Below are 17,631 nucleotides of genomic sequence, written 5' to 3' on the forward strand. Positions count from 1 at the left end.
ATAGAATCTGTGGATGAGTGCCACGCTTCTAGGAATTTCCTGACTGTTCTCTGTTTGGCTTGTCCTATAATAGCAGTGTTGTCCCAGAGACAAACCACTATAAATGCCGAGGAAACAACACAGAAGCGCTTCAAGAGGCTCCCAAGCACTGAGGATGTCACCTAGACAGGGGACGAACCACAACAACGAGCTACAAATCTTCTCTCAAACTATGATAGTAGTCTTTTTGAAGCAGGTGGGAACTTCACGTTGTAGTAAGGAGAGGTTGAAGATGTTTGTGAATACTCCTGCAAGCTGATCCACGCAGAATCTGAGTGCATAACCGGTACTCCCTCTGGACCTGTCACTTTCTGTGGTTTCACTGTGCAGTGGTGACTGTGGATACAGGTGCATTCTGAGGCTGTGACATCATTTCATTGACCTTCTGTTCAAAATGAGCATAGAATGCGTTGAGCTCATCAGAGAGGATGCAGTGTTGTCAGCGATTCTACTCACCTTTGTATCCCTCCAATGCTACTAATTCTTTGTTATTTTATGGTGCCAAGAATTGTTCTTAATCCTCCAGGACTGTTCCAAATACAGAGTTAGCAAAGGTTATTTATTTTTCAGTTCCATCCCTAATTTACCTTTAATTTATGTTGCTACTTCTGATCGTTTGTTTTGAACAAGTTGCAATTGTAAAGTGGAATTTCTCACACTAGCAGCAAGTAAGAAATTGTGTCCTCCTAAGATTACATGAAAATATAGGAAGATGTAAATTTATTCAGGGGTGGAGGCATGAAATGCTATATTTAATACAGTCAAGAGTGTCGTTGCTCATAGTGTTCGGAGAAATATGGAAGATAATAAGCTAAAAGGGGCAGAACAGGGAAGAGATGAAATACATTGATACTTTTACATTGACTAGATATTTAAAAGTACAAGCAAAGAATTGAGATTCACTTCTGAAATGAAGGCCAATCGGGGAAGTAATGCAGAGCTTTGTTTGGGGTGGTGTGTGCCATTCTAGTCACCAAACTACAAAACGGATAGACTGGGGAATAAGAGCAGGCCTGGTAGAGGTCTTCACTTTCTGAAAGGTTTTGACATGGTAGGCTTGAATCACTCTATTCTCTTGAGAGTTAGTTGAGAATCAAAATGGCAAAAATACAAGAAAGCTGCTAACAAATCAAATGACAAGTTTGTAAATAAGTGTTTTCTTTGGAACAGAGAAGGTTGCGGAGGGACTTCAAGGAGGTGTGTCAGATTGAGGTGCATGGGTAAGGTGAAGAAACAGCCATTCTGCTTAGTTGAAGGGTCAGTAACAAGGGGCTGTAATCTTAGTGAGAAGCAGGAGGGTTAAAGGGGATTTGAGGAAAAGTTTTTCACCGTAAGGGTGGTGGAGGTCTGGATGTATTGTCTGAGAAAGTAACTGAACTCTTTAAAAAAAAAACCTGGATGAGCACTTGAAATGTCATATCATCCAAGGCTAAGGACCTGATACAGGAAAGTAGGAATAGTATAATTAAGAAAATGTTTGGTGGGACAGATTGGATGGGCCATAAGTCCTCTTCTGTACTGCAAGATTCTGTGAATGTCTGCCTCTCACCTACATTTAATGAGCATCAATACATTTAAAGTGAGCCTTATTGTTTACATGATGGAGAAGAAAACAGAAAGATAGTCATGTTGGAACAGCCTCGTAGAATCTAAACACTGTCATAAGCCAATTGGATCAATTGACCTGTTTTGTGCAATACATTCTTTGCACATTCATCTTAGTGGTCTTACTTCCTCAACTCTTCACAAATTTCAGATAATCCAGAACATTAGTGCTCAACTCTTATAGTCTGCTCTTGCAAGTACTTCTCAAGCATTTTGCCTCCATTCCGAAAGAATGTAGTACCTTTGCCCCAATTGGTTTGTTGTGTCTTCTGGTAGCAGCCTATTACTGGTTCATGGCTAAACTGGTAACTGTCAACTCTGATTATGGTTTAATTTTGTTTTATGAAAGTAATGTCTGATGATGCAAAATTATAAATCATTGTAGTTTTAAAGTTAATTATTTGAAGGAGCAGGTATATTGGTCATTTTGAGATTTTAAACAAAACGAATGTTCAAGATCAATGGAAATGTTGTGCCTGTTTAGTAATATCATTTGTGATCTTGTTCTTTACAGTTAATTGTATAATTTTAATAATTCTGGTAAAATACTGAGTCAATATTGTTCACAATTTTCTTACAATTTTCTAAAGGTTAGTTTTCATATACAAATATATGCACCATTTATTGTCATGTTGATCAGTTCTGTTCGTTATAACAGTTTAGTTTACATTACAACATTATTGACAGTTAAACTATCAATGCTCCAGACGTTATCGAGGTAGTACATCATGAAAACCTAATAAGTTAATCCAAGTGTGTTAAAGGTAAAATCATATGACAGAATTAGATAAGTGATTCACAATAGTGATGATAGTAAAGTTGATTTTCATTTGTTTGCCTTACCACCTTATTAAATAGGCACTGAAACTATTGAGCTTCAAAGGCAATGATAGCAATTCAGGAGCTTTTGAAATTGGCCACAGCCCCACGCCCCTCCCATTTATCTCTCCACCTCCGAGGCTCCCAACCCCATTCCTCATGAAGGGTTTATGCCCGAAACATTGATTCTCCTACTCCGCAGATGCTGCCTGACCTGCTGTGCTTTTCCAGCACCAAACACACACTCTACTCTGATCTCTACATCTGCAGTCCTCGCTTTCTCCACAGTTCCTAGGAAGCAACTGACTTTGTTGTTTGCTTTGCAGCACTGCATCAACGTCATCTTGTAAATTTTTAACACACAAAAGTTAGTAAGTTTGAAATGGTTTATTCCTTTCAATCTATGGCTTTAACCGACAGGAGCAGAAATATTTGTACTCCAGGTAATCAAACCAAGTTTCTTGGTGGAGAATATCACCTGTACCCTCAACACTTGCTCCATAGCCAAGAAAGCCCAGCAGCGTCTCTACTTTCTGTGCAGGCTGAGGAAAGCCCACCTCCCTTCCCTTATCCTCACCACATTCTACAGAGGGTTCATTGAGAGTATCCTGAGCTGTCGCATCCCTGCCTGGTTCAGGAATTGCACCATCTCTGATTGTAAGATCCTACAATGGATAGTGAGGACAGCTGAGAAGATAATCAGGGTCTCTCTTCCCTCCATTACAGACATTTACGCTGCATCCGAAAGGCTAAAAGCATTGTGGAAGACCCCACACAACCCTCACTCAAACAGTTCCTCCTATCATCTGGCAGACTATGCTGGAGCATACGGTCTCTCGCAGACAGACTGTGCAACAGTTTCTTCCCCCAAGCCATCGGGCTCCTTAACACAGTATCATCGGGCTCTTTCCCATCTGAAATTCTTTTGTATTGTTGCTGGAAAAATGTCTATTATTCATCATTTTTCTGTTACATTACTGTGCATGTTTTGCACTTGTGCACTTTATGCCACATACAATTGTCTAGTTTGTGCTGTCCATGTAGCACCCTCGGTACTTGAGGAATGCTGTCTCATTTTTACTGTATCCGTGTATATGGTAGAAATAACAAAAAATCTTCTCTAACAAGACCTGATAAGCTTATGGAATTGCTTAAAATAGTTGGTATTGTAAAAGTAGCACCTTTGTAGTTGATTTCAATGATGCTGGAAATTGGTTCTAGGAATGTATGTTATATACCCTATTATTTACTGTAAGCATAAGCTTTGTAACTGTTCGAGACACGATTTAAATTTTAGGAACTAATGTGATTATTCATAATGACTTAAAAGCTATTCAACTGAATTTACCATTCTCTTTTTTTCATGTAGCGGTGGGAGCTACTGCAGTTTATCCTATCGATTTAGTGAAAACAAGGATGCAGAACCAGCGCTCTACAGGATCATTCATTGGAGAACTGATGTACAAAAATAGTTTTGACTGTTTTCAGAAAGTTGTACGATATGAAGGCATTTTTGGCCTTTACAGAGGTAAGAGTTTAGTCCAGTTATACAGTTCCTAATAATATTAAGAGAGTGTTGTGAATGTATGTTTTTCTTAGCCATGAAAGAAAGTTATCCAATTTATCACTTCTACTAAGAACAATAATATGCTTTCACTTCTGTACTTCCAGTAACATGGCAGTTTTGTAATGATGTAGATGAAATTGCAAAATCAGTGGCATAAGATATTCTGACTTTGAGCAGATTGGGATGCGCAGGGAATAATGTTTTATTTAAAAATAAATATTTTTGTTCCATTATAGATGCTACCAATGTATAATATATTAATTTTTCATTGCCCAGAGTTACTGTGAAAGTATATTTACATCCCTCTCTCTACACCAAAAATCCTCTTGTATAACATTTGAAAGACAGCCTGTTCATTCCCTCCATCACCACTTTTTTCAACTTGGGCTTTTTAGATCTTGTGGGTTCAAATTATGTTTCCTACTGAATGAATAGATTAATGAAACTTAGATGAAAAAAATGCTTATCTAGTCCAAGCCATACTTCCTGTTGCTCCATGTTTTTGACAACATGGGTCCAAATATTTAATGGTTGTCTTTGGAGAATCAGATAAAGTAGTCTGTTCATACTTTTCATTCTGATTGTCAGGAGTTTTAAAAAAAAGCACTAACTGAGCAAATCTAACTGAAGATAAATACCACTAATACCTTTCTAAAATAAAGGAAATACGAATAATATATAAAACAAATATCTGCAGGTGCTGGCAGTTTGAACAAAAATAGCAATTACTGAAGAAATTCAGCATGTCTGGCAATATTTGTAGAAAGGAATCAGGGTTAACGTTCTGAGTCCAGTGTCCAGTTCTGAAGAAGGGTCACTGAATTCAACATTAACTCTGATTTCTCTCCATGGATGAGTAGGCTTATCAGGATTTCGTTAATTGACCAAGATGTGCCTTACTAAGTTGCATGATCTGCCTATTAAGAAAAAAAGTAAAGGAAACAAAATTACGAAGAATATCCACCTTTCAAGCGAAGCACAATTCTGTTTCTAAGATGTATTCTTTTTTATTATTGTAATAAATGAAAACTAGATTGCTAATTCAGATCAAGGAAGGAGAGGCTGCCATCTGCTGATGACTTATTCCAGAAAACATATTAATTGCAGAGTTGGTGTTCTCTGACCTTAATGAGAAACTTTGACTGGCAGCACCAGGTATGCATGACTGCTTTGGCTGTGTACCAGCAAAAGTAACTCAACAGTTTTTTTTAAGAAGCAGATCAGGTTCACTGGCAGACATAAAGCATATGAAAAGGACTAAGGCCATCATTCTAACCTTTGAAAAAGAAACAGATTTGATGCATACAGAGGAAAAGCAGTAGATCGTGAGGTCCTACTAGGAAGTTGAACTTTCTTGATTAACGTAATTACTTTGAGTATATTTCCATGTTAAGGTCAGTTGTAGCATAGCTCCCTGTTTCGAATAACTTGCTCTGTATTTTTGGGTGTTGCATAAACCTTCCTTAAACCTTCATTAGGCTTTTAACATACCTGCCTGGTGTGCACCTTAAGATGTTTCTGCATTCAGAGTACTGTATAATTCAACTTATTGATGAACTCTGACATAATATTTGGAATATTACTCTACTGCAAGGGTCGGGGTAGGGAGGGGTGAGATGCAGATGAAACCTGGATCGTACTGCTGGTACTCGGCCAGAACAGTCATGCATACCTGGTGCTGCTAGTAAAAGGTCCTCATTAAGCTCTCAAACAACAGCATGTCATTGAGGTAATTTTCTGGAATAAGTCATCAACAGATGGCAGCCTCTCCTTCCCTATCTGAATGAGCAATCTGGATTTTGTTTATTACAGTAAAAATAAGTGCATGTCACAGAAACAGAATTTTGCTTAGCACAGAGGGTGAACATTCTTCTTAATTTTCTGGGTTTTTTTGATTAATGGGTAGAACATGCAACTTGGTAAGATACATCTTAATAAATTAAATTGAGGAAATCTTTCTCCTACAATTACTCATACTTGCCTTCATTTTAAAAAAAAGTATTGTTGGCATTTATCTATCATTTATTGTTATACTGTTTCTCAATATTTCTGCTTTTTATTTTTTCTGTGCAGTTAAGGTATTTTTGGAAGGAAATAAGTTCATTTGAGTATGTTTTACTCAAATTACAGCCCTGTTTTATAGAGAAAAATGTTGATTTGGTGTCTTTTGTAGTGATGTAGCCGAACAATGTAACATAAATATTCTATAATTTAAAAATAGTTACATGCCAAGGGACCTTTGGTTTTTGCTTGGGTTGGAGCTTCATGAAAATAAGCATTCATCCTGTGGAAGGCTCGTCAGTCCCTCAGATATAATGCTAGACTTTGCAGTTACATGTTTTTACTATTGTAACCATCTTTTGATTGAAATAGCTATGTTGTCTCTACATTCTGGGGCAAAAGTATTTTTGCAGTCTATACAGTGAATTTTGATTGTTAAAGTTCAACCAAGAGTCAATAAATATGGTAATTAAATAAATTTAACTGCTTTTTTTTAGCGGTAATTTAATGCATGTGAATCATTTTGTTCTTTGAATGGAACTGCGTTAAGCTATTTCGTCTTTAATGTGGGCAGCCAGTCAGGTTGTTGTCATTGCCATCCGTAACTGGTCATGGCATAGATAATATATGAGCAAAGGAGTTTATTTTCGTTTTAAACGTTTTTCAATCTGCAAGTGGAAAGAGGTATTGCATGGTCTACCTGGGAAACCTAATTACATTTGATTTTTGGCCCTCACTAAAATAAACTTATTGCACTGTCAGTACTAAGTAAGCATTGACAGTGAATTTACCAATCAGGGAGGTAGGATGGAAAGTCCTTCGTTCTCTGCAACTTTGATTGTACTTCATATCATCTTATGTGATTACATGGCTAGATATTAGTTTAATGTGTCTACCATTTTGACGTTAATGATTGCGATTTCTCATATTGCTTTTTTAAGGTACCCATTTAATTTTGCTAATCTTTTCCTTTATTTGTGTTTGTGAAAGCTCTTACTTGTGTTCAGTTTTCTTCTATCAATTTCTTGGACTTTTGCTGCTTTATTTTTGAAAATAACTTTTAAAACCTCAACCACTGCCTTCTTAAATCTAATGCTATTCTTCTACAGTTACCCATCTCATTTTCAATGACATTTTTAGTCATGAGAATATATATGCATTGAAAATTATGAATTCTTTAAATGTTCACCCATGATATAATGTCGTATAACCTAAATTTCCAATGAACCTCTAACATTGGCTGTTTTTACCTCTGTAAATGGGTTTATTTAAATTTAAGATCCTTTGGCTTTAACCACGTCACACTTGAACTTAACTGGATTTAATTTCAAATAAAGATTTCTTTTCTCCAGAGCATCCTTTTTTAAAGATCCTAAATAACTATCCTGTAATTGATTCCTCACAATGTTTCTTTTTAAAGTCTATGTGCTCCATAAATCTGTGTCTCAAGCTAATTTTTCAAATTTGGTTTGCCAAATCTATTATGAAGATTATTACATTACCCTTATTGCATGCTCCTTTAATTTCCTAACCAAGTTCTTTATTATGCTGGAATGTTGAAGTAGTCACAGAACTTGTCCTAGCTAAGATTCACTAGTTTTCTACAGATGATGGAATAAACCAGGAATCTTTCTCATTGGTATGGAATCTCATTTTTCAGTTTCTTAATTAGCTTTGGCACTGGTGTCTGGTAGCAGTCTGGTGAAGCAACATGCTTTCACTTCCCTTTATCCCCCTGCATCTTGGATCAGATTTTGAGTAACAGAATCCCATTATTCATCTAAAGCTTATCAAAAAACAAGGAAAAGAATGCAAGATTTTTTGACGTAGTAATTGCACAACTATATAGTAGTTGGTTTATGATACCGCAGCTGCACTATTTTTGTAGATTAGTCTCTGTTAATAGTGAAATCAGTTTACTGAATTTTGTTAGAAAATCAATAAAGTATCTTCATTAATCATTTGATTCAATTGTAACATTTTTGTGTTGTTAACATTCCAGTGACAAATTTATATTTATGTTTCATTATTGTTAATGGTTTGCACTATTCTTTTAAACACTTAGGTCTCTTACCACAGTTATTGGGTGTTGCTCCAGAAAAGGCCATTAAACTCACTGCAAGTATTCATTTTATTCTTTATTCTTTGTTTTTATTAGTTTACTTACTGTATCAATATGAACAATAAATACTCTAAAGTCTTTTATTTTTACATTCTCTGAGTATTGCTGTCTATTTAACAGAATTGTTCCGTGTAGAAGGTATATGCAGACATGCCTTGTACTTGATTATAAGCAATTTACTATTAATAACATTCTACTTGGTGAGTCCTAAAAAGCAAAATTTTAACCGATTAATCTAAATTTTGTGCTATACAGTATGGTACTGGTACTTTTTTAGTTTATTTTTTGAAAATGGATGCTCAAGTGTACTATGTAAGAGAGCCCAATGAACAGAATTGTATGTATCTAAGTTAATATACCCAATCTAAACAAGTACTATTCCCTCTTGCATTTGACACATCTATGTTATTTAAATTAAACACAAGGAAGTGATCTGCAACTTGAATTTTTGTAGCATTTCTTAACTTGTCAGGTGTCACAAGTTTGCAATGTTTGATCTCCTATTGAGGTAGGCTTCTTCTCCTAAACACGTTAAAGATTAATTTACTCAACTGGTTTCTGATATTTATCTCTAATATTTACATTTGCTGACTTTTTGTTCTATTTCCTATGTCTTAGTCACATCGATTCCAATTTTCTTTCTTTTCTCCTTCCCTTTCCTACCTCTTCTGCACCACCTAAGCAATCCCTTCAGGTTCTTGACCCTCTGTCCTGCTTGTACTTAATTGCAGCTGCAACAATAGCACAGCATTTGGTTATGATGGTTTCCTCATCAAGCCATTGTTTTAATATGTACAATCAATTGAATTCTGGCAATTTTTCTATGTCTTTGACTGCTTATTAACTCAACCACCAATGCACCCACTGAAGTGAAAACAGAGGATTGTGTTTGGCATTACTAGCTTTTAAACAACTTGAGAAATAGTTTTCTCTCAAGACCCTGATTTTTTTAATATATATTGACCAACACAATGTCCAGAGACCAGCAACTCCTCAACAAAGCTACTTTCAAATCTTTCTAAATCTCTATCTCTGTTTTGGTCCTCTGTTTGTTACAGCATTTCTCTAGCTACCATTCTGCTTAACATATATTCACCTCCACCTTTGATACCCTTGACTGCATTTAAATTGTTACTCTCACCACGTTCATTTCCTCTAGTGCAGCTTCCATTTCATCCCCTTAAGTACAAGGGCTGGAGGTTTGAAAGGATGTGGCAAAGAATTGGATTAGCCATTTGCTAGCTGATGAGGCTAGACTACATAAAATATAATTAGGTCCTGCCCTTGTGAAAAACCTGCAAAAATATCCCCTATTTTTATCTTTTGGAAATCTTTGTATTGAAAACCATCTCTTTGGCCTTCTTGTCTTGCATCTCCAAGAGTAAATTCAAGAATCTCATGGATTTCACTGCTAGTAAGTTTAAGACTATCCAATGATTCACTCACCTACTGGATCAAATGCTCTTTTTGCATACCTTCTGCACTAACCTTGAGCTGATATCTTTTTCTCCTACAAAGACAGAAATTGCTGGAAAATCTCAGCAGGTCTGGAAGGATCTATGAAGAGAAATTAGTTAATGTTTCAGGTCAAGTGAGGAATGTCACTTTCTGTCCACAGATGTGCCAGACCTGCTGTGTTTTTCCAGCAATTTCTGTTTTTGTGTCTGATTTACAGCATCCAGTTTTTTTTTCAGTTTTATCTTTTTCTCTTGTCTCCCTTCATCCCCTCTTAGGTCAGCAGCTGCTCTTTTCTACTAAATTGCTGCAGTACTTAGTTCCTGGCTTCCATGCTAGTTAAATTTGTAATGGATCTCCTTGATCACTCTTGCTGCAAACTGCAGCACACTCTCTCCAACCTGCTTTCCTCTCCAAAGTCCTAAGGAAAGTAAAATGATGTGGATGGGCCTAGCAGTGAGATTCCAGAGCTTGGGGCCAAGGCAAACAAAGTCACCGCTATCAGTGATTCAAAATCTGAGATGTTCACAAGACCAGAATTACAGGAGTTTGGATATTCCAGAGTTGTGGGGCTTGGATTGTTGGCAACCTTGACATCATATTTCACCCTAGGATGAGCTTCCAATTGCATTACATTACAAAGACGGCCTGTTTCCAACTCCGTAACATCACCTGGGTATGTCTCACTTCAGCACTTGCTGAAGCCCTAATCCATACCATTATTCCCTCTAGAGTTGACTGTTCTAATCTATTCCTGGTCACCCACCCAAATTCTACCTGCTGTAAATTTGAACTAATCAAAAACTCAGCAGCCCTGTCCTATCTTGAACCAAATGTTGTTCACAGTATGATCAAGACATTGATCATTTGTCCTATGATCTTTGTAGCTCAGTTTTGTACTTTGTCTTATAATACACCTGAGAAGAACTTTTCAGTTGTTTTATTGCATTAAGCCATTATATATAAATGCAAGTTCTTGTATATGTCCCAGGTCTGATGCTTGTGGGGTTGCTTCCAAGTTCCAGTACTTTCTTGAGACTTATGCATTTAAATAGCAAAAGCCACCAGAGTAACATCTTATACAATAAAAGAAAAAATTTTCTACCCTGTGATCTGGATTGTATATGACAGTTACAAACATTCAGGTTATTAAATCGACTATCTTATTTGACATTAAGGGCAATGTAGTCTTAATCTGATTGAGACTCACATGGAGGCTTGTTTTTGAATGCTGGACAAATCTGCTTGAGCTTTGAGCTTGAAGCCACAGATCACTTGTCAGATTCTGACAAAGTCTACACTCTAACAATTAAACTGTCCCTTGTCTTTTGAATGTAGACATATTTTATGGTACACGTTTAGAACTGTTAATTTTATTGTATATTGAAATGCAAAACTTGGTCTTAATCTGAGACAAAGGTATTTACATACAATCGTAATTAACTTTTTTATGATATAACAAATTGGTAAAGATGCTAAGCAGTTTGTTATTATTTTAGGATTGGTAGTTCCCATGGTCACTTTTCCATTTCCTCAGATTGCTCACGGTTATGAAACCTGTCACATATTATAAGCTGATACTGGCCTTGAAAATTATAATTCTTTAACATCGTGATGATACATAAGAACCACATTTATTTTCAAATTGTCTCAATTGTAAGGTTGACTAACTAACCGACTAAATAGTGTTTTACCTTACCACTGATCTGAAATAGCTGTTGACCAAATGAATGTTGCCCTCTGGGTAGAAGTCTGATGCCTTCTCTGAAACACTGCCATTGAGAGTTGCGGTATTAACTTGAAGATATTTATTGTTATCAGATATTTGGACTCGAAATAGCATAAGATTTGGACATTGTTGCCATTTTCTTAATTTGAATTTGAAGCCAAGTTTTATCTGTGTGCAATTTTTCTTATTATTTCCTAGTTTTGCTGAAAGATTTTGTTTAAGAACCCACCACAAATATTGCATTTCAAAGAATAAAAGTCTAAATTTTCTTTGCATTGTAAAATTGAACTTCTGTAATTGCTTTGATATCCTAGTCCCATGTTCCTAACTATGCCCTGAGTTCATCTGCCTTCCCTATTAGGCCCCTTGCAATGAAATAGACGCAGTTTAATTTATTAGTCCTACCTTGTCCCTGCCTGCCCTGACTGTTGGACTCTCTTCTGTTCTCAACTGTACCAGTCTCAGATTGATCTCTTTCCTCACTATCTTTCTGGATCCTACCCCACTGCCCCACCTTGCTAGTTTAAATCCTCCTGAGAATCTCTAGCAAATTTCTCTACCAGTATATTAGTCCCCTTCCAATTTAGGTGCAATCTATCTATCTTGTACAGGCCACTTCTACCCCAAAAGAGATTCCAAAAATGTGAATCCTTCTCCTATACACCAGCTCCTCAGCCATGCATTCATCTGCTCTGTCCTCCTATTCCTGCCCTTACTAGCTCATAGCACTGGGAATAATCCAGATATTATTACTCTCGAGGACCTCCTTTTTAAATTTCTGCCTAACTCTCTGTAATCTCCCTTCAGAATCTCGACCTTTCAGAATCTCCCTTCCTGTGTCGTTGGTTCCAATGTGGACAATGACCTCTTGCTGGCCCCTCTCCCCCGTGAGAACATTCTGCACCCTCTCTGAGTCATCCCTGGGGTCAGGATCAAGTTTACAGAAATATGGCTCAGGGTTGGGCAGGACTGGCAGCTTAATGTTCCAGGATGCAAATTCTACAGGAAGGATAGAAAGGGAGGCAAGTGATGGGGGGGAGGGGGAATGGCATTTTTGATAAGGGATAGCATTACAGCTGTGCTGAGGGAGATTATTCCTGGGAATACATCCAGGGAAGTTATTTGGGTGGAACTGAGAAATAAGAAAGGGATGTTCACCTTTTATTGGGATTGTATTACAGACCACCTAATAGTCAGAGGGAAATTGAGAAACAACCTTGTAAGGAGATCTCAGCTCTCTGTAAGAATAATAGGGTAGTTATGGTAGGGGATTTTAACTTTCCAAACACAGACTGGGACTGCCATAGTGTTAAGTGTTTAGATGGAGAGGAATTTGTTAAGTGTGTGCAAGACAATTTTCTGTTTCAGTATGTGGATGTACCTACGAGAGAAGGTGCAAAACTCGACCTACTCTTGGGAAATAAGGCAGTGCAGGTGACTGAGGTGTCAGTGGGGGAGCACTTTGGGGCCAGCGACCATAATTCTATTAGATTTAAAATAATGATGGAAAAGGATCGACCAGATCTAAAAATTGAAGTTCTAAATTGGAGAAAGGCCAAATTTGATGGTATTACACAGGAACTTTCGAAAGCTAATTGGAGGCAGATGTTCGCAGGTAAAGGGATGGCTGAAAAATAGGAAGCCTTCAGAAATGAGATAACGAGAACCCAGAGAAAGTATATTCCTCTCAAGGTGAAAGGGAAGGCTGGTAGGTATAGGGAATGCTGGATGACTAAAGAAATTGAGGGTTTGGTTAAGAAAAAGGAAGAAGCATATGTAAGGTATAGACAGGATCGATCGAGTGAATCCTTAGAGTATAAAGGAAGTAGGAGTATACTTAAGAGGGAAATCAGGACGATAAAAAGGGGACATGAGCTAGCTTTGACAAATAGAATTAAGGGGAATCCAAAGAGTTTTTACAAATACATTAAGGACAAAAGGGTAACTAGGGAGAGAATAGGGCCCCTCAGAGATCAGCAAGGCGGCCTTTGTGTGGAGCCGCAGAAAATGGGGGAGATACTAAATGAATATTTTGCATCAGTATTTTCTGTGGAAAAGGATATGGAAGATATAGACTGTAGGGAAATAGATGGTGACATCTTGCAAAATGTCCATTTTACAGAGGAGGAAGTGCTGGATGTCTTGAAACGCGTAAAAGTGGATAAATCCCCAGGACCTGATCAGGTGTACCCTAGAACTCTGTGAGAAGCTAGAGAAGTGATTGCTGGGCCTCTTGTTGAGATATTTGTATCATCGATAGTCACAGGTGAGGTGTGCCGGAAGACTGGAGGTTGGCTCATGTCGTGCCACTGATTAAGTAGGGTGGTAGGGACAAGCCAGGGAACTATAGACCAGTGGGCCTGATGTCGTTGGTGGGCAAGTTGTTGGAGGTAATGCTGAGGGACAGGATAGGATGTACATGTATTTGGAAAGGCGAGGACTAATTAGGGATAGTCGACATGGCTTTGTGTGTGGGAAATCATGTCTCTCAAACTTGAATGAGTTTTTTGAGGAAGTAACAAAGAGGATTGATGAGGGTAGAGCGGTAGATGTGATCAAATGGATTTCAGTAAGGCGTTTGATAAGGTTCCCCATGGGAGACTGATTAGCAAGGTTAGATCTCATGGATTACAGGGAGAACTAGCTATTTCGATACAGAACTGGCTCAAAGGTAGAAGACAGAGGGTGGTGGTGGGGGGTTGTTTTTCAGACTGGAGGCCTGTGACCAGTGGAGTGCCACAAGGATCGGTGCTGGGTCCTCTACTTTTTGTCATTTATGTAAATGATTTGGGTGCGAGCATAAGAGGTACAGTTAGTAAGTTTGCAAATGACACCAAAATTGGAGGTGTAGTGGACAGCGAAGAGGGTTGTCTCAAATTACAACAGGATCTGGACCAGATGGGCCAATGGGCTGAGATGTGGCAGATGGAGTTTAATTCAGGTAAATGCGAGGTGCTGCATTTTGGGAAAGCAGGACTTATACACTTAATGGTAAGGTCCTAGGGAGTGTTGCTGAACAAAGAGACCTTGGAGTGCAGGTTCATAGCTCCTTGAAAGTGGAGTTGCAGGTCGATAGGGTAGTGAAGAAGGTGTTTGGTATGCTTTCCTTTATTGGTCAGAGTATTGAGTACAGGAGTTGGGAGGTCATGTTGCGGTTGTACAGGACATTGGTTAGGTCACTGTTGGAATATTGCGTGCAGTTCTGGTCTCCTTCCTATCGGAAAGATGTTGTGAAACTTGAAAGTGTTCAGAAAAGATTTACAAGGATGTTGCCAGGGTTGGAGGATTTGAGCTATAAGGAGAAGCTGAACAGGTTGGGGCTGTTTTCCCTGGAGCGTCGAAGGCTGAGGGGTGACCTTTTCGAGGTTTACAAAATTATGAGGGGCATGGATAGGATAAATAGACAAAATCTTTTCCCTGGGTTCGGGGAGTCCAGAACTAGAGGGCATAGGTTTAGGGTGAGAGGGGAACGATATAAAAGAGACCGCAGGGGCAACTTTTGCACGCAGAGGGTGATACGTGTATGGAATGAGCTGCCAGAGGAAGTGGTGGAGGCTGGTACAATTGCAACATTTAAGAGGCATTTGGCTGGAAATATGAAAGGAAGAGTTTGGAGGGATATGGGCCGGGTGCTGTCATTTGGGACTAGATTGGGTTGGGATATCTGGCGGCATGGATGGGTTGGACCAAAGGGTCTGTTTCCATGCTGTACATCTCTATGACTCTGATTCTACTTTGCAAATGTGTACGTTTTGGAGTATATGCCAGAGGTTTTCAAGTCTACTAGGTTGTTAGGACACCAGATGCCTGTAATTGACTTTTAATCAGAGATCCATCCTTAGCATGATGAGGAAGCATCTTTAACCTTCATCGAACATTAATTCAAATTATATTTTAAGGTTGAAGTTAAATGTAAAATTAGTTTTCCTTCATGTTGTCTGTTGCTTTAAATCAAAAGTGAAACAAAATTCATTGTACTTATGCTTAGATTTCTGAAATCCAAGGTTTTGGTTTTCTCATTGGCAGCAGCCAAATGTGAAAAATGGCAAATGTCCTTTATCAGCCCTGAGGCATTTTTAGTACCTAGTGCAGATTCAATATGCTGAATGGCCTCCTTCTGAGTCATATTATTCTATGCCACGGGTCAGTTAGCACTATTGCTGGATGGCTGATTTTCAATGGGTGGGTTCAGTTCCCTCATTGACTGAGGTCACCATGAAGGACTTCCTTCTCAACCTCTCTTCTTGCCTGAGGTGTGGTGACCTCCCAGTTAAACCACCACCAGAGATCTCTCTGTAATGAGAGAGGAGCCTAATAGAACATAGAACAATACAGCACAGAACAGGCCCTTCAGCCCACGATGTTGTGCCGAACTTCTATCCTAGATTAAGCACCCATCCATGTACCTATCCAAATGCCGCTTAAAGGTCGCCAATGAATCTGACTCTACCACTCCCTCGGGCAGCGCATTCCATGCCCCCACCACTCTCTGGGTAAAGAACCCACCCCTGACATCTCCCCTATACCTTCCACCCTTCACCTTAAATTTATGTCCCCTTGTAACACACTGTTGTACCCGGGGAAAAAGTTTCTGACTGTCTACTCTATCTATTCCGCTGATCATCTTATAAACCTCTATCAAGTCACCCCTCATCCTTCGCCGTTCCAACGAGAAAAGGCCGAGAACTCTCAACCTATCCTCGTACGACCTACTCTCCATTCCAGGCAACATCCTGGTAAATCTTCTCTGCACCCTCTCCAAAGCTTCCACATCTTTCCTAAAGTGAGGCGACCAGAACTGCACACAGTACTCCAAATGTGGCCTAACCAAAGTCCTGTACAGCTGCAACATCACCTCACGACTCTTGAATTCAATCCCTCTGCTAATGAACGATAATACTCCATAGGCCTTCTTACAAACTCTATCCACCTGAGTGGCAACCTTCAAAGATCTATGTACATAGACCCCAAGATCCCTCTGTTCCTCCACCTGACCAAGAACCCTACCATTAACCCTGTATTCCGCATTCTTCTTTGTTCTTCCAAAATGGACAACCTCACACTTGGCAGGGTTGAACTCCATCTGCCACTCCTCAGCCCAGCTCTGCATCCTATCTAAGACCCTCTGCAGCCGACAACAGCCCTCCTCACTGTCCACAACTCCACCTATCTTTGTATCATCTGCAAATTTACTGACCCACCCTTCGACTCCCTCCTCTAAGTCATTAATAAAAATTACAAACAGCAGAGGACCCAGAACTGATCCCTGCGGAACTCCACTTGTAACTGGACTCCATGCTGAATATTTACCATCTACCACCACTCTCTGACTTCTCCCGGTTAGCCAGTTTTCTATCCAATTGGCCAAATTTCCCTCTATCCCATGCCTCCTGACTTTCCGCATAAGCCTACCATGGGGAACCTTATCAAATGCCTTACGAAAATCCATGTACACTACATCCACTGCTCTACCCTCATCCACATGCTTGGTCACCTCCTCGAAGAATTCAATAAGACTTGTAAGGCAAGACCTACCCTTCACAAATCCGTGCTGGCTGTCCCTAATCAAGCAGTGTCTTTCCAGATACTCGTAAATCCTATCCCTCAGTACCCTTTCCATTACTTTGCCTGCCACAGAAGTAAGACTAACTGGCCTGTAATTCCCGGGGTTATCCCTATTCCCTTTTTTGAACAGGGGCACAACATTCGCTACTCTCCAGTCCCCTGGTACCACCCCAGTTGCCAGTGAAGACGAGAAGATCATTGCCAACGGTACTGCAATTTCCTCTCTTGCTTCCCACATAATCCTAGGATATATCCCGTCAGGCCCGGGGGACTTGTCTATCCTCAAGTTGTTCAAAATGTCCAACACATCTTCCTTCCTAACAGGTATCTCTTCTAGCTTATCAGTCCGTTTCACACTCTCCTCTTCAACAATACGGTCCCTCTCGTTCGTAAATACTGAAGAGAAGTACTTGTTCAAGACCTCTCCTATCTCTTCCGACTCAATACACAGTCTCCCACCACTGTCCTTGATCGGACCTACCCTCGTTCTCGTCATTCTCAGGTTTCTCACATATGCATAGAATGCCTTGGGGTTATCCTTGATCCTATCCGCCAGGGATTTTTCATGCCCTCTCTTAGCTCTCCTAATCCCTTTCTTCAGGTCCCTTCTGGCTATCCTGTATCCCTCCACTGCTCTGTCTGAACCTTGTTTCCTCAACCTTATGTAAGCCTCCTTCTTCCTCTTTACTAGACATTCAACCTCCCTCGTCAACCAAGGCTCCCTCACAC

The 17,631-nt window shown here is 39.3% G+C and overlaps 1 protein-coding gene across 4 annotated transcripts in view; it reads left to right on the forward strand.

The window, feature by feature from the left end:
• slc25a12 (solute carrier family 25 member 12) overlaps window positions 1-17,631 on the forward strand; it is a 131,801-nt gene that overhangs the window by 74,719 nt on the left and 39,451 nt on the right. For all 4 annotated transcript variants that reach the window (XM_072579241.1, XM_072579242.1, XM_072579243.1 and 1 more), the window contains 2 exons: window positions 3,833-3,991; window positions 8,097-8,149. In XM_072579241.1, the coding sequence (XP_072435342.1) occupies window positions 3,833-3,991; window positions 8,097-8,149 (212 nt within the window). The remainder of the gene's footprint in view (window positions 1-3,832; window positions 3,992-8,096; window positions 8,150-17,631) is intronic.

The sequence above is a fragment of the Chiloscyllium punctatum genome, chromosome 10 (assembly GCF_047496795.1).
Source record: "Chiloscyllium punctatum isolate Juve2018m chromosome 10, sChiPun1.3, whole genome shotgun sequence".
NCBI lineage: Eukaryota > Metazoa > Chordata > Chondrichthyes > Orectolobiformes > Hemiscylliidae > Chiloscyllium > Chiloscyllium punctatum.